Below are 23298 nucleotides of genomic sequence, written 5' to 3'. Positions count from 1 at the left end.
AGGAGTGGGCCCTTCACTCCAAAAGACCTGAGTCTCTGCAGCAGAGGAGGAAGCCAGAGTACCTGGAGAGAAACCACCCAAACACTGGGAGAGCATGCAAACTCAACTCAAAAAAGCATGCCCTCCAAATATATAAAACTTTCCCACTCTCTGTCCGGGGAGTCTTTTAACCCTCAAGCTCAGGTCCTCTGCCAGAAGCCATTTTCATTTGCTTATCCAACTCAAGGTTGCAGAGGGGCTGTAACCTATTCTGCTGGGTGAATAGCAGGATACACCCTGCACAGTTCAGCCTATCGCAGGGCTAACGTTGACACGTTGGATCTCTATAATGGCTGTAAGTGTGAATGTGAGCACATGTGGTTGTCTATCTCTCTGTTAGACTGTTAACCTGTCTGGGGTGTCCGTCTCACCCCGCAACAGCTGGGTCTGGGCTCCACCCCATCCCCGATGATAAGTGGTTAAGAAAATGGATGGATGTCATTTCACATGAACACCCAAGAAAAAATGTACACACATATCTAACTTGGCAATGTATAACATTGCGTGGCTTCGAAAGAAATCGGACTATTTTTTGATCCCCCACTAAAAACAGAAAATTACTGTTATTTTGTAGAGGCTTCAAAACAGTGTTTGTCCAGTCAAAGGCTTTTAATGTTGCACAGAGGCAGTATTTTGTTTGCACAAAATATTCCATTTCCCTTAGAAGTAAGTAAATACAGCTTTATTTATGTATGATGCAAATGCATGGCAATTTAGCATTAACAGGACCAATTCATACAATCTACAACAGTGTTGTGCTGTCCTAATGAACTGAGGTCTTTCCTAGTTGTGCTATTCATCCCATGTGACAAGATTATATGGCATTATGCAGAGTAACTGACTACACCAGAACGTAATGTTGTTTTTTTAATGCGCTTTTATATTTTGGAAGAAGTACAAATATATGGAGAAAAAGCTGCATGTTTAAACGGTGTAAGTTGTGCAAAAAGTATGCCGGAGAAAGAGAAAGTGTTAAAGCTAAACACATGAACTACTACAGGTGCATGAAAATTATCATCATAATTGTTGGTCCACCTTGTACAGCCTATCAAAACCATGCTATGTAATGATATTAAAGTTTGAGATCAGTCAAGACAACAAAATTGTCAGTGCCAGACAAATCATGGGTAGTAAACATTAAGTGAATCAGGACGGTAGCAGATGTTACAGCGTGAGCTGTCCAGAAGCCGCAATGCGGTTGACAATCTGATTACATTACATGTGACAGATGCATATACATATAGTGATGGAAATTCTGTTATACAGACACCTGTGCCCTGCTTATGCTTTACCTGAGTCACTCAAGATGTGCTTTCATCTTAACTGATTTGATATTTGTAACAATATAATACCAGCATTAAATTAGTATTGGCTCGAGAAGCAATAATTCCATTGAAGCAGCCACCTCTGTACTGTTGTCATATTGAAAGGAACTGCACAGACAATTCCTCCTGACTATAATCTGGCAGGGGATTTTTCAAATGTGATGGCAGAGTGGGGCACCAGGGACCAGCGGGAAAACTGGTAAAGAAAAATGGTATTGCACAGGATCCTGCTATATTTAACGCATTTGCATTGTGGGTAAAGAGATATATTAATCTTTTACATACTTTTAATTTGAGCTTTTATTTTTACTAGATTAAAAATAGCAGTATTGTGTAAAAAAAAAAAAGGGATGCACAAACATGTCTAAACAAAATCCTACGTAAGTAAAACTATTAGTAGCAAAATATAACTAAATTTCATCATCATCATTTGTATGCTAATATATAATTTTAATATTGAAACTGTTGCTGGACAATTTAATTCAATTCAGTTTATTTTTATTTTTATTGCACCAAATCACAACAACAGTGGCCTCAAGATGCCTAATATTATAAGGTAAAGACCCTACAATAATACAGAGAAACCCCAACAATCAGACAACCCCACATGAGGAAGCACTTTGGCAACAGTGGGAAGGAAAAACTCCCTTTTAACAGGAAGAAACCTCCAGCAGAACCAGTTTAGGAAGGGGTGGCCATCTGCTGCGACCAGTTGAGGAGAGGCAATGTCAGATTGAAAGTTACTGCTCTGTAGATGCCCTTTTTTGATATAAAAGTAGATGATCGGTCGTTAATTAACTAACTAAGAGTTGGCAAGATTAATATTGAGCTATAATATCTGCAAACATGCAAAGACTGGGAGTCCTCTAGCACAACCGCAGAGCTAAAGATACAGAGAAACAAACACGTTTCCCGATTGTTTTCGTCCTTCACCAGTCACAATCTTACAGCCTTTTTAACACATAACCAGATGCAGTCAAGTCTTAAGCATACTTGTCTTTAACATATTGCACAATTAATTTTAGGCTAATTAACACAGCAGTTTGAGGCTCAGCTACACAAACATGCAAATAATGAATTGCAAACAAACAGAAGTCACACACATGTTTGCATACGCACACGCAGACAAATGCATTATGAAAAAAAAAGACAAATGCATTATGAATGCATGGCTCCTCTACCCCACACACAAGCACTGGGGAATAAGGTAAAACTCAACAAACCTTGAAAGTTATAAAAAAGTAATAACACCTTGAACATAAAAGCTTGAACTTGAAACTACAAAAGATTGCTTCACACAAAGCATAGCACAGCTCTATAATGCAAAAAGAATAAGAAAAAAAATGAAAGCAAGCTCTCTTTTCTTACTGTCCAGCTCACTGGAACTTTGTTGTACAACAATTTAACAAATCGTTCACTCGTTCACAGCTGATCCTGAAACTTGGCTAAGACCCCAGCTGTTTGGTCACCCTCTCACCCTCTTTGCAGTGCAAACTATTAAGAACACAAGTTCTTAGTTTAGAAACAGACTGACCAGGTGAATCCAAGTGGATCTCTCTTTCCTTTTACTTTAAATCCACTCTGATAATCAAGGAAAAATGTGAGTAAAAGAGAAGAGACAGAATAAATTAGGATTAAAGCTACAAAGACATGGATGGTGCATGAGTCAGTATCAGTGAAAGACTTCTGAAACATAAAGATTAAGTCACTTATCTGGGCATTTAACCAGAATTCTATCTGCAGCAGTCATTAGATTTTTAACTTTTGAAACCTCTGTCTTAGAAAGAAAGCCGTCTGGTTGATCTTCTGCAGACATATTTGCACTTGTAACTCAAGAATTTTAAAATGTAAAGCGGCATTAACGTATTTTTTCATGAATAACTGCCCAACTGACTACATGTAAATTGAAGTACGTAGCCCATGTAGGCAATGTCACAGAGCATCATAAATCCACTCTGCAATTCCTCTCAGCTTTGCACAGTTTTTCATCACCTTTTGATAGTTGTTTTGATTTACAGCCCTCAATTTTAATCTTTTGATGTAGCCTTGCTGTTCTTTTCAGATACATTTCAAGTCACTGCACAGAGCGGAAAAACCCCATGTGCACCACCTGCCCACCACTGAGCAGCACACAGACAAAGCTGATAAACACAGTGGAGAACATTGTGGAGCATTTGGGGGCTTAAGAGCTGAAGATTTACTTCGGCACTTGGTGGAGAGCTTATTATGAAGGGTGAACATTAGATTAGATTTGTCTGGTAATTAGAAAAAAACGAGATGAAAGCTAATGTTGCTGCATGTCAGCTGAATGTGGGCAAATATTTGGTAAACACATCAAACATGTTCACCGCCACATAAATAAGGTGATCACGTTTTTAACCTTGCTAGCACGTCCATATGGTGTTTTTAATAAGCTAGAAGAAATATCAGCATATTATCATACTGTATCTGCCAAAGCCATAGCTAATCACTTTTGCCTTGGAACTGCAGCTTGAAAACATGGATTCAGACAGATAGTTGTCTGTCCGATCCACCAGGTTGACAAAGAGATCAGTAAAAGTTAGGAACACAATGTGCTATTTTGAGTTCTGCTTCCCACGTTCAGCTACTGACAGTCAAATAATAATAATATAATAATAAAGTTCATTTGTATAGCATGTATCAAAACCAGCATTACAAAGTGCTTCCTAGAAAAGGCATCATGAAGAAATTACATAAAAGGCGACACAAGACTGCAAGATCCAATGTGATTCCAATAGAATAGAATAATAAAAGCTATTCTAACCACAAAAAACTAAACAAAAAAACAGCTTTATGATCTAAATGACTCAACCCAGTGACTTAAATGAAGACACTGATGAGGCGAGCCAGATTTCCTCAGGCAGGTCATTCCACAACTGAGGAGGCCTAATCGGCAAACAGTCAATCACCTTTTTGTCTAGCTTGAGGTGGGAATAGTTAACGGGCTTTTACCTGTGCCCTGGTTGGTACGGAAACAGCAGTTTTAGTATATATTCTAGAGCCAGGCCATGTAGGGCTTTAAAGGTAACATGTAAAATCTTACAATTAACACTAACAGTAATGGGCAGCGAGTGCAGAGTCATTAAGACTGGTGTGATATGTTCAGTTTCTTTTACACAGTTACACATATTCAGTTTTTTTGGTTCTTGTAAGAAATCTGGTTGCTACATTTTCCACCACCTGACTCAGTTTAATGCTTTCTGATTAATACCTATTAAAAGACCATTACAATAATCTAAGCAGGAGGAAATGAAAGCATGAATGATAGTCTGATTGGGTGATCTTGTTTAAGTGTTTCTCGAAGGTGAGATTAGGGTGAAATAGTACACCCAGGTTTCGGACAGCTGATTTCACTTGAACGGATTAAGGACCAGGATAGAGCTTATAGAGAAAGACCTTAACACTCTTAAATAGCATAAATAAGTTTCATTGGTATGTTTGTATGTTTGACTTAAACTTGAGAAAAAAAAAGATTTACAGTGCAATGTCATACTGAAAGGGGAGACGTAGTGAGTGTAGCAGGTTGACATTTCTGTCTAATATCACACTATAATGGAGACGTATTTGCCACTCAGTGGGATGGCGCTAATTTAGAGGTGTTAATCACAAACAAACAACAACAGTAGTAATCAGAAGTTTGGGCATAAAATCCAAAATAAATACAAACTTTTGCACCCAGTTCTTGTGTTTTTAAAGTCATTAACGATAGATGCTGCACAGTCATTCCTCGGACATAATGAGTGTATGAAGCACATTACAAAATCTATGGGAAAACAAGGCTGAATATGCTTGGGGACTGTAGCTAGTGTGAGTAATTTTTGTAGCATATGTTACTGTAACTGTGGCTATTCCCATTTTGTTTCTAATATACTCATTTAAAACCTGTCCAGCTGCCTGTACATATACTCTGAGTTGGGCCTGCAGCATTACAAACAGGTTACATCCACTGGTTTGTTTCAGCTTCATTGCCATTTTGCTAGGTGTAACATTATTTTGCAGCCACTTCATGATGATCTACTGACTGTCTCATTGTTCCCAGCTGCTGGCATCAAGACTATAGGCAAATTTCAATGCATACAATGACAGGACACGACCGGTAAGCTACTGGTTAAAGATTCATTTCATTCATTAAACTTAAGCCCTTGAGATGGCAGTAACCAAATATATAGTATAGGGAATAGTAGTATATTTGATCTACTGTAGGCTTATTAATAATCAACAACAGAAACTATTAGCAGTAGCATCATCTTGCAGCTAATCACAATAATTTTGTCTTGATCATTTCTTTCACTGCTGGAAGTACTTTTATATTTGAAATTACTTCTTAACTTTTTAACACATTGTTTAAACATGTTAAAATGTTCTGGTTCTGGTATTTTCACAAAACATCTGATAAAACATGGGGTTAAACAAAAAAAGATTGATGTTTAAGCAATGGGTGCTCTCAATGTGTTGAGTTGATACACTTGGACCACAATGTGCACCTCTAACAAAAACAAATTTGTCCAAATGTATTTATGTACAAAGTCTCTGATGCTTTTGGAACGCCTGAATAGTTAAGGCAACACAGTTTCTGCTAGTGAAAATCAATCTGTTGATGTTGTTTCCATGCTGTATCGTTCTTGCTTAATTCTCAGTTTTTTCCACTTCTTCACCGCAGTCATCTATTTTTCAGCTCAGTGTAAGCACATTTCTCTTGCCTCATGCTTACATCCTTTGTGCATGCATTACCATTGACAGTTTCTCAGATAACACTGTTTTCTTCCCGCCTCATTTGATCAATTTCTCTTATGTTGCTAATTGTATCCTACTTCAAACAATTTTACTATTGAGCGTGTCTTATCGAGAAATTGACATGCCCATAGTGTGTTTGTGAGGCTGGAGCTTCTCAACAAGACTGCCCATAGGAGCTAGTGCAGGAAGATTTACGCTCAGTTTACCCATGACTTTTATTATTTCATAAACGTTTGTGTGCAGAAACGTACAACTGTGATTTATTTTATTCACTCACATCAGATAAAAGAAGAAATAAAAGACCTTTCTGTCCATGACTGATTGTGTAAACTAGAAGTAGTATTGGTAGTATTCTTCGAGTAGTAGTATTCTATTAAAACAGCATGTTTCATATGGCATGCTGCCGTGCATATTATTAATACATTATTACTTGGCTTCCTATCAAGCGAAATTTGGGTCCTTCTGCCCCATGTTTTTTTTCCTGTCTGTTTACACATGCACACTTTAAATAAACCTGTGTTCTTTGGCAAGAGATTGGCTGCTCCTGACTCTATTTTTACTGCTCTGACAACAATTTTGACTTATCACTGTTATGATTCATCTGATTTATGATCTTAACAGTTAAGTTTTTTCTTCTTATTGACCACCTTGGCTACCTTGACGTAGAAGAGTTAGAGTGTTGTGTGATGAGACTTCATTAGTACTTTAGCAAGAACAGCCTTGAGCACATGCACATTACAAAAGCATGATTTTATATAACATGATGTATTATTATAACTGATTCAATTGAATATCCATCCATCCATTTTCTTACGCTTATTTAATTCAGGGTTGCGGGAGAGGGCGGGATCATATCCCAGCTATCACAGGGGGAGAGGTGGGGTGCAACCTGGACAGGTTGCCAGTCTATCACAGGGCTAACACAGAGAGACAGACAAACATCAACACTCACAAAATTATCTCAAGCTTAGACAGCAGCAATAATAACCCATATAACACTGATGGGAACATCGTTCTCCTTAATAAAGTTTCTAAAGTGTACGTGTAGTGAGGCGTTTTATTACTGTGGTATTACTGCTTTTACTAAAGGAACAGTTGTGCAAAGTTCCTCCACCACTTGTCATTGTCAGCTAATGCCAAATATTCTGATGAGTACTTTTGAAGTAATAAGATTTTACAGTTTTTCAGGCATTCATGCATCTGCAGCAAGATGAGGCAGCCCGTATACATAAAACAATAAAAGACCAGTGTCACAAAATCATGATATGTTGCAATCCGGTCCGTTTTGAATTGCTGCTCTGTAATATTACTGTGTACAAATTCTTTGATGTTTACTAAAACATTAGCTAGACTAGGTTAAAAATGGAGATCAAGTACAACCTCAAAGCAACAAATAGTTCCATTCTTTTGTTTTTGTTGAGATTTGCGAGGCCTGCATTTCCATTCCTCTGAGATCTATTAATTCTCACAGCAGTGCGCTGCATAGATCTGCTGAGATCTTTATTTGTATCTTCTGAGAATAATAAATCCACTCTCTGTCAGATGTAAAAAAAAACAATGACCCCAGGTTCAATCTTCAGATACCTGAACTTTGACCTTCAAAATGCCAGTCCAATTAGAAAGAGGGGTTGTGATTTACTGTCATTTACAAGTGTCAATATCTGCGTGGTTAAACATTCATGGCTGTGTTATAAATGGGTACTTCAGGGCTGTTCTAGGACACTGAGATAATTAAAAAGTGTTGGAAAAAAGGGTGAAATGTTGTCATTAGTCATTACATTACAACCCCTCTGATATTAGTTCCTGTTCTGTCTCCTAAAAGAACAGTTAATTTTGTCTTGCCACCTCGGTCAGTGGCTCGACAGCCTGTAGAGCAGAATGTTTTCAGCACAATATTGAGCTATCCTTTAACACTTATTGATGAGCTTCTGTTTGGGGAGTGCACACAGCACATGTGAGGACAGCTTGACCTTTGTAATAGTGATGGGGGATAGATAGATCAGCAGATGAATAATAGATAAATTGAAGATGTACTCCCAAACCTATGTTCAGAGATGATCTCTTCCCTGATTCCACAAATGTTACAGCAAAGCCTCACCCACACAGGCACACACATGCACAAATGGGTGCACACGTACGCACATTCAAAGTTCAGATAGAGAGGATGCCGTCGTCTTCAGAGAGATGCATGCATTGAAATGTTGTCCTGCTTTCTTTGCATGTCCTTCTCGCCTGTCCGCTCATTCTCCATATATCAGCCATTTCATTTACTTTGATATTGTTTTGTGTATATAGTATTATGAAGAAGATACGTCACAGTGTGTTTCCTGCTGCGATGTCCAAATAAGTTGCAAAACTCATCTCCCTGTAAATCTGTATCACGAATTTCAACCAGCGCACTCCTCGCTTTTTTTCATTTTTTTCCCCCTGTGTGTATCAGCAAGTCTGCAAGCAAGGAAGGTACCGTGTGTATGGACAGTGTTAGTGTACAGACAACTGTGAGAAACTGTCTGCTGGTATCTGTCTGTGGAAAACAAAAGCTCATTTACAACATGCACTCCGAATGAACCTGCCTCAATCTATGAACTCCTTCCTGAACATCTCCCCTTTGAAAATATTAATGGGCACATGAAAAAAAACAAGAACCGCCAAAAATCGTCACAAAAAAAGACGCACAGGAGAGAATATGTTCACATCACAACACTGAAAAAAAAAACTTTCTTTCCTCTGATTTGACATATAAAAGAAAATTGCACTGATGTGGAACCCTTATAGATGATATCATATCTCATCACCTTAGTTACTGAGTCACCCTGTTTCCATGGTATCTCAGGGGGAAACGGTTTCAAAAGCAGATTCGATTGGCCGCTGGGACTACTTCTCTGTGTACTGCTAATTAGCACTTTCATGGCTTTCCTCAGGTCTGTAATAAAGTTGGTGGGACAAGAGCTCTTTACCCTGAAACACATATACATGCACCCTCACACACACACGAGGCAAACCCAGACAAATAAGTTCTCACTCCCGTTTAGGGACGTAATCAGGGAAATAGTAAAAAACATGTTTAAAAATAAAATAAATAATAACAGATCACCAATTAAGGCAAAATGAAGAGGAATACTGTAAAGCAAGACAATCCTGGAAAATAAAAGAGTCACTCTCCCCACCAAAGCTGACTCTGTTTACCAGCTGCTACAGTGAGGCTGCCTCAATAAATAAATGTTCTTTGGGACACCGACTGAAAAACAGGCACGGAACTTTGCAGGTGTGTAGTTAAGGAGAAATCAAACCCCCTCTCCCCACTCTCTTTACACATCCTTTTTTTCTTTAAATGGTAGCCATATCAGCTTTTCCTCCATTTTGCCTGCTCTGTCTGGATGGACAGCTTTTTTGTACTGTTCCTGATTTTTGTTAGATGGTACCTGAATCTCCCCATTACGCAAAAGCCGTCCTTTGCCACTGCTCCTTGATGCACTCTCACAGCCGAGAAAAAAGGTTCTGTTTTAGAGATCTAAAAAAAATATCAGTGTTAGCAGGTTGGGGAGTCCTTTGTATGTTTGCACTTTTCACTTTGTTTTCATATTTTGTTGCTTCCACTGGTGAGGTTTAGGTCGACTGAAAAATACCCCTTTCCAACAGTAACCCTGCATGTTGACAAAGCATGAGCCAGTAGTGACAGACCCATCTAAGGAAAGCTATAAACCAGAGCGTCAGGGTGCACTGAAAACAAAGGACACCTTGTGAGTAAATAAAGCATGCTAGCGGATCTGACAAAATAATGGAAATGAAAATAGGCTGGCCGTGTGCATAAGGATTTAATGGGAAAAAAAAGCTTTGGTCTGGTATCTTCTGGCATCTTATCTAATTCAAAAAAAAAAAAAGGTAGGCAGTTGATACTTGAAACAGTTTTTCCAACAGAACAATGACTTGAAAATCATATCAAAACTGGTTTTGGAATAGATAAGACTAATATTGAGCTTCTGGAGTGGCCATCCAAAAGCCCCGACCTTTACTCTGTCAGATCCATGTCAGGAATAATTTAAATGAACTCTACTAATTCTCCCAACATGATCGGTCTAATATCCAGCCAGAATGTATTTGTGAAAAGCTTCGTGACGGCTACCAAAAACACCTGGTCAAGGTGAAACTTACAACATTTAATCAACTATTATCACTCGGTTGTCAGGGTTTGTTTAGCTAATCTGTGCAGGTGAATGAATTTACCCTGACTAAAGAAATCAAGAGAAACGCTCCGGGCTACTCAGTCACTAATTACTGTTACTGTACTTTTATTACAAGTATTATACTGTAAAAGCAACAGGGTGCATCCAATTCATGTTTGGGTTTTTTTTCCATTAAAGATGAATGCTGTACAATCATTCCACCCTGGAAAAAGAACAGTTCAAAGAACTCATTAAAACATTTATTATTGCGATGATCATGCCCATGATGAGTGGATGTAAACTTCTGACCACAACTGTAGCTTACTAAAACACAGAAATACAATATGTTAAAAGCTGGTAGTCCTGCAAATACTAATTTGCATTCCAAATCCTCTGTCTGTTAAATACTTAGAGTTTACAGATGGTACCACCATGCAAAATATAAGACTTTCCTCCTGATAACTTCATTAGCATCAATTAGTGTCAGTGGATCTCATTTCAGAGTGAAAGCCTTGCCAGACATTAAAGGCAGAGCTCAGTCTAACAAACAAAATCACAGAAGCTTCTTTTTTTAAACTCTGATGCACTCCATTGCATCATCCTGTCCTTCAATCAGTGGTTATAAGCATCACACAAAATAAACTGCCATTCTCTGTGGGGGTACATGAAACAAATCAATGTCTAGTATGATGAAATTCATATTCCAAAATCAATAAGGGCTTATACATCAGGGTCCAACAGCTTCTTACTCTCGAAATTCTGCATGCTGTGGATGGAGAATTCAAGGTCAATTTTTTTTTCTTCAAAATGAATTTGAAAACACTCCAGCAGAGTAGAATTTGTGGGATGAGAACGGGAAAATGGAGGATGCAAAGAATCCATATGTATGCTTTAGAACAAACAGCTGAACCGATTGTACAAACACAGGGATGGTGGTTACAGAATGCAGTGAGAGGAAGCAAAATCCAGAGATGTCGACCGGCAAATGTTCTGTACGTTTGCCTCTGTTACATACACGGCAGGTAAGAGAGATAATAAAGACAGGGCGGGGGAAGAAAAGTGAAACAGCAAAAACGATGTAGACAAGGAGATGGATGTTTATCCTCCCCGTGATCATGTAGCCGTCTGTCTCTCATTTAGCCCAAGGTTCTGATTAAGTCGTTTGTGTTTAAAGAGGAGGAAGCCTCTAATTCCCCTCCTTTCATCTAATTTAATTATGTGCTGACATTCTCCCTTTCTTCCTTGGAAGGATAAAAGCAGCTTAAGCTTTTATGTGGAGCTTTAATGACAGCGGCGGGGAAACTTTACTCACTGATTGCTTAGCCTTAAGTGTGTTTAGCCTTAACACAGCGCTGCACCAAACACGCTTGTATACACACACACACACTGAGTTCCACATGGTCTTCCCACATGGGGACCCAGCAGCTTGCATACAAGTTCGTAGAAAAACACAAAAAGTCTTTTTATGTTTAAGTACAGTTCAGTCAGGGAGACAGAAACACTGTGTTCTGTTTAAAACACAGTTGCATTACTGCCACGGGGTCCATTTTTACTCCTGTGTTTTGAAGTTTTTGGGTATGGTGGTTCATCGGTTAGTTAAAATCAGCTAGCGAGGGCCTTGCTTGTCCTACATGGACTACATGTTCTATGTGTGTTTCTAAAGGCCCAAACAATGCATTTTAAGTAAAAGAACCAAAGGTGTGAATGTTTTTGTGCCTGTTAGCATGCCAAAAGGGCCAAACAAAGCAATTCAGCGGCAGGATTTCAAATTCTCACCCTCTCCAATATCTGGGAATCCAGCAAACTTCTGAGAGAACATCAGATACACTGCATACCCATTCACTGCCTCCACCACATCTCTCTGTCTGCCTTGCTACATTAAGGGCACACTACTTCCTGTATTCTCTCTGAACTATCATACCCACTGAATGGAGCTGAATTTTTCATAACAACATGAAGGGAAAGTTGAAATTACATTAAAAGGAAGCGGTGCGGGCAAATGTACAAAGCAAACAGGAGTATTTCAAAACAGCTGAGACTTGTACTAAAACATGATGGAAAATAAAGGTCATTCTCAAATAAAAGCCCGTCTCAAAGTTTCTCTTCAGCAGCGGTAAATACAAAATGCATCCTTCAGAACTTTTTGGTGAATGCTGTACATGAATACCAGGACTGTAAACTTTGCCCCAGATTTCACCAAAATACTAGTACATGTAAAAAAGTAGAAAAAAAAAAAATCTTACTTTGTTCCTAATTTCATTCACAAAGATTCACATTCATATGTTTTGTATTAATTGGACAGAAAGTGAAATATTTCAACCCTTGTTTAGGTTTAGATGTTGAACTGTTTTGATTATAGTTTATAGCTTGTGAAAATCAGAAATCTAGTATTTTAGGTTTTACAAAATTTCTATTCAAACGGTGTCTCTTGGTATGCTTTGGCACAAAAATCATGGCAAAGACTGTTGATCTGGCAGGTTTTACAAATGATAATAATCGACGCCCTCGACACAGAAGGTGAAAAGCAGTTGTGTGCAATACTGCTAATTTTGGATAGAGATTCAATACCAAGTAAATATAGCGCCAGTATCCAATATCTGCATACTTATAAAGGGAGCTTATGCATGGGAGAGCAGTGTGTCATAATTTACAAGATTAATCTCATACAAATGCCAAATTCTGAACACATTTCAATCACTTCTATATTAGTTAAGATTTTGGGTCAACTTATGTTGTTTAGGGCTACGGGGTAAAAATCAAAATGGCCTTAAATATTCAGTGTCACTTTTATATTTTGGATACAGCAGAGATTTCTTTATGGTTTAGATTTCAATTACATTTTTAGTTTCTTCTTCTTCAAAATCTCCCAAAGGTTTCCTTGCCAAATCCAGGTGGATCCAACTATGCTAAAACATCTGCAAGAATATCAAGGAAAGATAATAAAGGCAACAAACACATACAGGTACACAAATACTCATGTGAACTATCACAAACGCTACTCTGCACACAGAGAGACGATGTATATTCACAGGGAGCTTTGTTAAAACTCTGGGAAGGTCTGAACTACACAAAAGTAATCATTTCATCAAAAAGTGAGTTGCAAAACATCAAATCATCAAATTACTGTAGAATTTCAGCTGAACAGTGAACAGCATAGACTGTATTGTAAGTATCAGCTGTATAAACAGCACTACACGGGTGGGTCCTGCCAAATCAGCAGCTATATCTTTAATTAAGATGAAGGGAATGGATATAGTAAGAATGACAAACAAACAAGTCATTAATCACCTCATTGGCAGTCTCACACACACATAATTCTAAGTGGCAGACTAGAGGTACGTGTGTGTGTGTGTTTGTGGGTATGGACTAGGAAAGAGTTAGAAAGGCAAAACAATCGGAGACAAATCTGGACCATAACAGTGAAGCAATGCAAGAGAACACATTTTTTTTAAAGGCCACAAATGAAGGAATCTGAGGGAATAAAGACCAAATGCTATGATGAAGATTATAATACATGTTTTGGGATAACTGGTTAAAAAAAAACAAGTGAAATGGTGTGAAGAACAACAGGAAAACTGAGAAATGTTGTTGTTTTTTTGTCTTTTTTTTTTTTTTTAAAAAAAGCAAATCGGAAAATAAAATAAAATGGAAAAAATACAACTGTCTCAATCATATCAGTATTGTGTCTGATTATATTACACAACCCTCAGTGTTGTCATTTTTATCAGAGATGGACATGGCCAACATGGCATCGCACTCAGGTCAATGAAGACTTCCAATGTGGATCTGGTCATCACCATCTTGGTATTTTGAAATCAGATGTAATGGATTGGACATCACACAATAGGCTCATACAATATTGAGGGTAAGCCTACCTTATACCATGTACATTAATAAATTAAAAGGATTTTTTTTTAAAAAAACAACTTTATATTCAGTAAGGTAGGATTGAGGCGGAACATGTGTTGCTTCTTTGGTACGATCTTTGCTGGCACGATTGTCATAGCAATAATAACCAATCACCACAATGCAAGCTAGTCAGTATTAACATATCTCAGGGATTATAAATATGTCACTAAACGTCTTTACACTGACAGAGAGAGGAGTTTAACTAGTCCAGCACGTTTAAAATCAAAATGGGCTGCATGTGGCACATGACATTAAATGAGTTTGATCCCCCTCATATTCACATAACAGGATTTCACTGGCCAACAGCCGTGCTAGACCATCTGAATAAACATGATTTGACTAGGTGCTCAGAAGTTTAATTCCTCTTGATTTTCAGCGCAAGCAAAGCAGTCGATCCATAATTTAGTTCAGCAACAGGCTCCATTTAAAATGAATGAGAAGCAAGGCTGCTGATGCCTCAGACGTGCCCCTGTGAACCCTGCCTAAGAATTCAAACTAGCAACTGAGACCATAAGCTCATCAGGAAATTGTTAACTGATGTCACAAAACAACTAAACCAAGGGTCATATTCCTATAGACTTTTACACAATCTGATTTCTTCAGCTTCTTGCCACACTTGCTATTAGAAATAATGCATTTTTAAAGAAATGAATGCTTTTGCTTAAATTATCAGGCCATAAGTCCCATCTTTCATATACAGCACACAACAGTGGTAATACCAGTTTCCCCAGAAAGGACCATTTTCTTTGGTAATATGCTACAGCTCTTGTTTGTGTCATACAGACCAGCATTCAGCATCATCATCACGCTGAAGTTAATGAACCCAACTGGCTTTGGGAGGGATATGGAACATCATACCCAATATATCAGTCAGTCACACACCCCACTGTTTCAGTCTTGACACACTCATAATAACGCAAACAGTGACTTGGAAAGAATGAAGCAATTACCCATTACAAATTTCTCATTGAAAAAGTAATACCTTAGGTGGTTGTTGTTGCCAATTTCAATGATTCTGTTATTATTTTGAAGGGCTCTACTGCCCCCACCCCACAACCCTGAATTGGATAAGCAGTTAGGAACATGGATGGATGGATGTTCTCGTGCTTTTTATTAACATTTAAGCCATTACTTCTCTTTTTCCAATATGAGCGCTACAGACTAATCATCTTTTTGACATTTAATAATGATGATGAGACACCACTGTGATGGCTTACAGGTACACATGATGAATTAGTTGAACATATGCTAAAAATAGCCGCAGCTGTGCATAACAGACCCTTGTTAGTCAATCTCACATCCATTCGTGGATAATTGTGGCAGTGGAACTTAAGCTTCTGCACATGTACCCATTTCCACAAAGAATGAGAGTCTGATTGAACACAATGAGGCATATCTGCAGCTTTATAAATCTAATAAAAAGGATGCATGTTGATATTTCTGTGTGAGTGTGGAGACAATGATACTTGACCAGGCTGCAGAGCTGAAAGGAACATCATCATCATCATTGTTCTACAGAGGTACAATGGCTGAAATGTAAGCATTTCCCATTCAGCAGAATATTCTTATTGTGTTTTGATTGGGTGAAATATTTATTTATTTGCTGAACATAGTAGTTATTCATTTAACCAAATATTGGACGAATGAGTGGCACATAGAAGGTGTCCTACATTGTCTTGGAGACGTGAAAAAGCCTGAAAGTCATGTCCTACACAGTCTGGATAGGAGTGAAATGTCTTTTCAATACAGGTAATGTCTGCATTGGACTTGACACCAGGATATACCAGGAGTCCACATTCTCTCTTGTTTTTGTGGAACCTGTCTCCCCACACATCTAGTCCTGTTGCCAAGGTAAAATCAGCTTGTCCACTTAATGCAGAGGCTAAACTAAACCCTCCATCAAACTTGAAGCTTCACTCAAAATAGCAAAGCAACATAATGTGGATTCATAACTGTGGTATAATTGCTGAATTTCAAACTGCAATCCCCAACACTGCTGGAAAATATAATCACTGTTTAAATACACAGCTGTACATGTAGGGAAAGCAATTACATGCATTAAAACGCCAATACATTTCCCATTTCCCCTCTCACATAAATAAAAACAACAGCAAATACACTTCCTAAGCTTCCTCTACTGCAAAATCTCATGCATATGCACATCCCCCCTTTTCCCTCTCGACATTTTTAATTTAACATTATAAACTAAAACTTTTTTACCTTTTGTATTCTACACTTGACAATGTCATTCTCAAAACTGGATCATTTTATAAATGAACGCATTATAATTTATCAGCATACAGTAACACACATACACGTACGAGGGCAGACTTTGCAGAGAGAAACTAGTCTAGTGGGGTCTGAGCAAGGAATGCCTAACGAGGAGCTCTAACAGGTGTTTCTCATTAAAGCCAGAAGAAACAAATCCACTGCAGGAGAGAGAGAGTAAGAGAGAGGAGGAGAGAGAAGCAATATATCCCAGTGTTATTCATTAGTGTCTTATGCTGCTGATATTAATGATTCACTATCCATAATATCTCCCACACTCACCACATACACACACACAAAAACCAAGCCCGGGCTCATAAACACATTATATCACCCAGTATCACCTCATCTCTCATTTGCTCTCTGGCCTTCTGTACTCTCTTAACATACACTCACTGTCCACTTCATTAGGTATACCTGCTCATTAACGTAAATAGCTAATCAGCCAATTACATGGCAGAAAACTCTAAACTCTACTTTAGACGCGGTCAAGATGACCTGCCAAAGTGATGGCTGCCTCCAACAGGATAGCGTGCAAATGTCACAAAGCTCAGATCATCTCAGACTGGTTTCTTGAACATGACAGAGAGTTCACTGTACTCCTCGACAATGATGAAATAAAAAATCATCAACACGAGGCTATTATGTTAATCTGTTAATAATATGTTAATATATCAACATCTCTGAGGGTCTCCAAGGAATGTTTTCAGCACCTTGTTGAATGTGTTGCACAAAGAATTAAAGCATTTCTGAAGGCAAAACTGGGTCCAACCCGGTGTAACTAATGAAGTAGTGAGAGAGTGTAGTTGTCTTTCTGCCCTCTGGTCTTTACTTCATTATCATTACACCTTACTTACATCTGATATTTTTTTTAAAAATCTTCCTGCCAATACTCTGCTAATGGAACCTTTCTGAACATCAATTCCTTTGTTTCACTTTTGCTTAATGTGATTCCCACCATCTGTGATGGGCGAGCACCCCTTTTTTCTAGCGCAGGACCAGGCTGAAGACAGAACTGAGTGATGTTGAGTCAAAGAAAAGCTGTAACTAACAGCACATACAGACAGTTTGCACACAAGCACTCACACAAACATACATTTCTAACTTCTGTCTGGCACATGGTTCTTTCCTCTCAAGGCCACACATTTTACATCTAGCCTTTACCCATTCTAATTAACCAGCTGGACCAATCCTTCACCCAGTGAGCTTCTCAGATTAACCCCAAACACCTTCAATCTGCCTTCATCCTCCAAACCCACACATTTCAACTATATCATCTCCCGTCCCTCACCTAACAGTGGCAGCACTTCGCTGCACATGGATGCCTCCTCACCATTAACCACTGAACTGGACTGCGCCAAAACCCACGTGCAAGGGGAGGACAGAAGGGAGGAGGGGGTTGGAACTGCTCGTTAAACACTTTGAGGGTCGGCAGAATTAATTACAGTGATGTATCGATTTGTCAGCGGGTCCCTGTGGCTCAACCACTGCACCGGGAGACTGCCACTGAACTGGAGGGGGGGGGGGGGGGGGGGGGACAAATGGAAGGATTAAAAGTAAAAAAGAAAGATGATGTGGGAAAACAAGTGGAAGCAATAGAAACCAGCCTAAGGAAAAGAGAAATAAAAGAGGGAGAGATGGAAGAAGAAACCATGGCGATGGGTGGGGAGGACTGACTGGCAGTAGTTAGGGAGAAATGGCTGTTCATGGAGTGATGGAATAAGTGTAAGAGGACAAGGGCCAGGTGGAGCTAGAGACAGACAGAGGGAGGAAGAGAAGAGTTGAAAATACATTTCCTTATCAAACTGGATGGCCCTCTCCCTCCTACTGCAACCCCCATTTCTTTCATGTCCTCTGTTGACCTTTCCTTAATTTCTATCCTCTACCTTCTCAACCCCTCTGTTCTTTATATTTTCTCACTTCATCTCCCTCTCTCCTCCCCTCCATTATAACTTCCTCTGGCTGAACCTTTTGTCCAGGGCACACTGTACTTCCATCTCTAGCATATGGGGTCATTTAAGTATAGATGAGGCCCATAACCTTGAAAGTTATATCAAGGCACAACTAAGTTAAAGCTGGGCGACATGTGAGGACATGGCCACGGAGAAATAATAACACTGTCCAAAGAAGAAGCAGGGTTCGGGTTAAAGAAAATATGAGCATAAACAAGATTTATTATATTCTGCTATTTGCCTGCAAAGTTATTCCATACCTGTGCTATGCGACATCCATTCACAGCCCGGGACTAATAGCGTAGGCACATACAGCCATTGATACAACTTACAAGCTATGAGGCATTTTTTTATGTTTCACAATGACAACACATATTCTCCTTCACCTGTAATGAGGTGGCAAGACTGCAACCGTCAACATAGGACAGGATTAGATGGCAAATATGCCTACAGCCTGACAAGCACAAAAGTAAAACAGGCTGCTTGTTCATACAGCTGTGAGCTACACAGCATACTTGAAGAGGCGAGGAAGGAAAATATAAATGAGTGCGCTTCATTTCTTTTTTCGGGGAGGGGGGGGTCAAAGGTGACCGTGGTAGTTAAGCACTCTCTGCATCAATACATACGTACACAGACACAATGCCAGACCTGGGGGTTAACAGGATATAGTCATACTGTTATTTTAATATTACGTAATGTTGGAGTGTTTTATAACCACAGTAACATGCTTTTGTTTTTTTTGTCTTCCTTTAATCTAGTCACTAATCATCCACATTAAATCCACTGAGGGGTGAAGTGAAGAGGACTCATACAAATACGCTGCATTGTTGGGAAACATGGGTCCTGGCACCAATTTGGATGCTTTCAGACACGATTGCTGAAGACCCTTCTAAGTTTCTTCTGGGATCATAAAGACCACATTGAGATTGCAGTGCAATATGAGGAGTCACTGTACGGTTTGAATATGAATCGTGTGCTTTACCTTCACAGCACACATTACAGATATAAGAATATTATATACAGTGAAATGTAACATGCAGAAGCATGTAAGCATGTTATGGAACAAAACCTCATAGATGGTAAGGATGTGTTGCTGCCATCGTGTCGCCCAGTCCCACGAGGCAGGGCATCTTTATAAAAATTCGCCGTGCCTAGCCATCTATCTACGGTAAGTCTGATGTAACTCTCCAACACATATTCTCAAGATCAGATAGGAGAGACAGCATTTCAGGTACAGATTAAGAAACTAATCTCAGAGGATATTCTGTCAGTTTGACATCTTTAAGGCTTTCAGAAAAATGGAGAGGCCTCCTCTAAATGCATAATCCTCTACACCTACAGGAGATTTTCGACTGATGTGTTTGACAGCACTCTCCACTACAATCATCAAAACACCAGATGATGGACTATCATTTAGAGGGTACTTTCTTCCCTGCAGTAGAGTTCCAGACAATCAATGTCAATGTGCAACGAAGCAGTTTTGGTAGCAGTTCTGGTGGCGAGCCAACACCTTAATATATCAGTTTCTGCTGTTTTTTGCTTTAATCTGCCAAACGTCTCATTTTGTACAAAAGTAGCGTCCGTGACACCAAAGGGCTGCACGTGTGGCTCACACCAGTTTACTCTTATCTCACTTTTAAATCTGGGCTCACGCCTCCTTATTAGTTTGTTCAATGACTGTTCAAAATAACATTCAGAGAACACTGGTAATGTCACTAGTCCTTTAATTGGCTATTTAGCTGCAACATCCTAAGTGGTAAACACAGACAAGTATCACCTTAATTTGTTTACATGCCAATGTGCTACTTCGAGGCAATTCTTCACTACCACTGCTAACAGCATTTTGTCTGCCCATGACATTTTGGCAATAGGGCAAGTTAATTTAATCAATATAACTAATTTATTGTCAATAGCTTTTTAAAAACTTTAAATGCTGAACACATTCAAAATGATTTTTTTTCTTCTTAACTGTCATTTCCCTGATTGTATACTTCTTTTTCATCCTTCATTGCTGACGCTTCCCAACCCCAATCTAGACGACCACAGAACAATTAAAATGAAATTAAAGAGTACTATTACAAATGCGTCCACTAACACTTCATAAAAAGTGGCGAATGAGTAGAGTAAATAACATTCTTAAATATTAGTGCCTTTTCTGCAATTTTGCCCATTTCTCAGTTTCTTTGTGGACTCAAAATGTTGCTTGCGTATGCAGCTACCATCCTTCGTGGCACAATAAAGGCGACTTGTGAGACTCTGTAAACAAGAAAATCTTTTCAGGGCATTCTGGGTGAGGAAATTGAAGTGGGTTTTCATCAGAAGACAAGCGAGGAAGATATCTGGAAGCGGATCAAAATTCTTACACGGTACAACCCAATGAAAATAACCACTAAAACAACAAAAACATGTGCACTTAAAGAAGAAGAGACAGTTAAAGACGGAGAGGGAGAGCTGTAGCCGAACCAGTAACTAGTTTCAACCGTTTTTTGGGTTAGAGCTAAAGATTGAAATTAGTATTAAAATAATGTATCAGAAGTCAACGTGAAAACAAAAGAAAAACCCAAACTTGTGAATTTACCCCTAGGAAGTATATTTAAAACATGAGTTACTTTCATAGTCTGGCATGCCTGTTTTTTGTAATGCACCCAGTCTGAACTCCAGTTCCTGAGAAGGGTCAGTTAATATAGTGGAGTTAAATGTCAACTCCTCCAGTTTCACTGTCTTTCTGACAGCATCAACATCACACACAACTCCAAATCTTACAAAGGTCAGCTCTCTTTTTCGTCTTCCTGTTTGCATGCATGTGTGTGTCTGTGTGCGAGGGAGAGGAGGAAGAGAAAGAGGATCGAGAGGAAAGGAGTGCAGAGATCTCAGAGTTGTTTAAACCCAGCCTAGCAGTTCGATATCCATCAGATTTATGTCTCTGTTATTTTCCTCTCCTAAACAGTAAGTGATAAACTCAGTGAAGGACACAATAACAAAGATCTCCCTTTTCACCTCTCTCTCCTTGTCTATCTCTTGGTCTCTCTGTCTTTCTCTCTCTGTCCCTGTGCTATCAATCAGCCTTGTGGTGATTGCTGTTGGATTACAGGGCTTTTGCTGTCTGCTCCCAGCGATTAACGTCAGGACAAATAAAATAGCCCTATATCCCTCCATAGTGACTGGAGTTAAGACTAGAGCCGTGTGCACAGAGAAACGCATTTGCACACACACACACACACACACACACACGCACACGCACACGCAAAATAACATGCAGTGCAAAAATTACCCTTCATCCTAAATGCCATCAAAGTTAGCATCTATCCACAGCGGCTATAGATCTAACTAGGTGTGTGCATTCATTCAAACGTACATCTTGCAAACACAATTAAAAGGAAAATAAAATAACTCCTCCGCTGGGCTAAGCTACCTACAGCCTGCTTCCAGAGATGCTGACTGCCCACCCTCTCTTTTGGAAACACAGAGCTAGGCAGGCAAACCACTCCGCTGCACATAATGAACTCTGATGGTTGTGATTATCCACACAGTCTGACTGCTTGTCAAAAATCCCACGCTCAAATGCATAACCTGCTCCACTCGTGTATGAAAGTGTTGAGTGTTCTAAATATTAGAATAAACAACTTTGGTTAACGTTTTGCTGTATTACGCCTATTTTTAGTTGGGGATACAGAAAATTGTAATCCAGTATCTGGCGTCAAGCCACCAATCATCAGGGTTTTGGCCATGCGTGTCCTCCATAACATTTCTACAAGCTCATACAGCAAGCTAAAAAAAAGCTTTAACATCGACTGACATTCTGCTTCTCAGTTACAGAATGTATTTGGTAGTATTATACAGGCGTGGTATTCTGCTGTATCTACCTGTTTGTCCTTGTTTGAACCTCACACAAATATCGGCTGGAGATGAAGTAGTCAATGGTGGGTTGTGAACTCAGCTGAGGACAGTGGCAGTCGTGATAGATTAGGACTGGCTGTGGGGAATAATAGAAAACAGCAGAGCTGCAGAAAAACACAAACATACATACTAACAAACACCAACGGCACATGTACACATTCACCATGGAGACAACAAACCAGTTCCAGCAACTCGTGTTTATCTTCTCCCACTCCTGCACACACATGCAGAAACATGGCAGCAGCGGGCATTGACACAGTTTCTTATTCCCTGCCTTACAGACATTATTTATCACCTGCAGGAGTCTCCTCTGTGTGTGTCCATGTGCAGACAGTCTGACCTGATCTAGTGCCACCCTAACCTTATTAAGAAACAAAGTGATGACAACAGAGAAAAATGTTCTTCCAAACCCCTGCAGGTAAAATTGGCACCGCAGCAAACTGTCCCTCAATGTCTGTCCTTTAATGCACGTCTCAGACAGCACACGCACACACTCTGACAAACACGCCATCAAAGGGATCCAAGAAGACTCCTGCTGAGAATAAAGCCAAAGTCACCATTTATCTTCATGTCAGCTCCCCTTCTGTTGCCAGTCGCATTGTTTTTGTACCTTTAGCTAATCCATCCACAGGAATGCATCTCACAGCTGCTGTTCAGTATAAGAACTAACATAAACACGGTGTATGGCAAACAAGGGCATACAAAAGAGACAAACAATAAATCAAACAGCATTTATTCATTGCTCAACAAGCATTACATTTATATTTTTTTATATTATTGCAGAAAAGTTTAGACTTATGCGTTTAAGGGTGTCTACACCAACCTTTAAGTGTAATGAACACAATTTAAAAATGCATCCACTGTGGGATTTCGCCTGCATGACTGTCGCGCACATGTGTCCGTCAGGGTAGCAAGAGGACACTCTGTTGATCTCTCTTCACCTCCTCCTCATCTTCTTCCTCCTCTTCTTGTTCAGCGGTGACCCCGCCT

General features: G+C 39.3%; 1 protein-coding gene across 1 annotated transcript in view; it reads right to left on the bottom strand.

Moving 5' to 3' along the window:
* zbbx (zinc finger, B-box domain containing) overlaps positions 1 to 23298 on the bottom strand; it is a 102477-nt gene that overhangs the window by 5934 nt on the left and 73245 nt on the right. Inside the window, exon 21 of the mRNA XM_085184389.1 lies at positions 1 to 23298. This exon is cut by the window's left edge and continues 5934 nt beyond it. Within this exon, the coding sequence (XP_085040515.1) occupies positions 23211 to 23298 (88 nt within the window). The 3' untranslated portion in view covers positions 1 to 23210.

The sequence above is a fragment of the Neolamprologus multifasciatus genome, chromosome 14 (genome assembly GCF_963576455.1).
Source record: "Neolamprologus multifasciatus chromosome 14, fNeoMul1.2, whole genome shotgun sequence".
In the NCBI taxonomy this organism is placed as follows: domain Eukaryota; kingdom Metazoa; phylum Chordata; class Actinopteri; order Cichliformes; family Cichlidae; genus Neolamprologus; species Neolamprologus multifasciatus.
The sequence above is the reverse complement of the archived record's forward strand: the minus strand, read 5'-3'. Positions and strand labels throughout refer to the sequence as shown.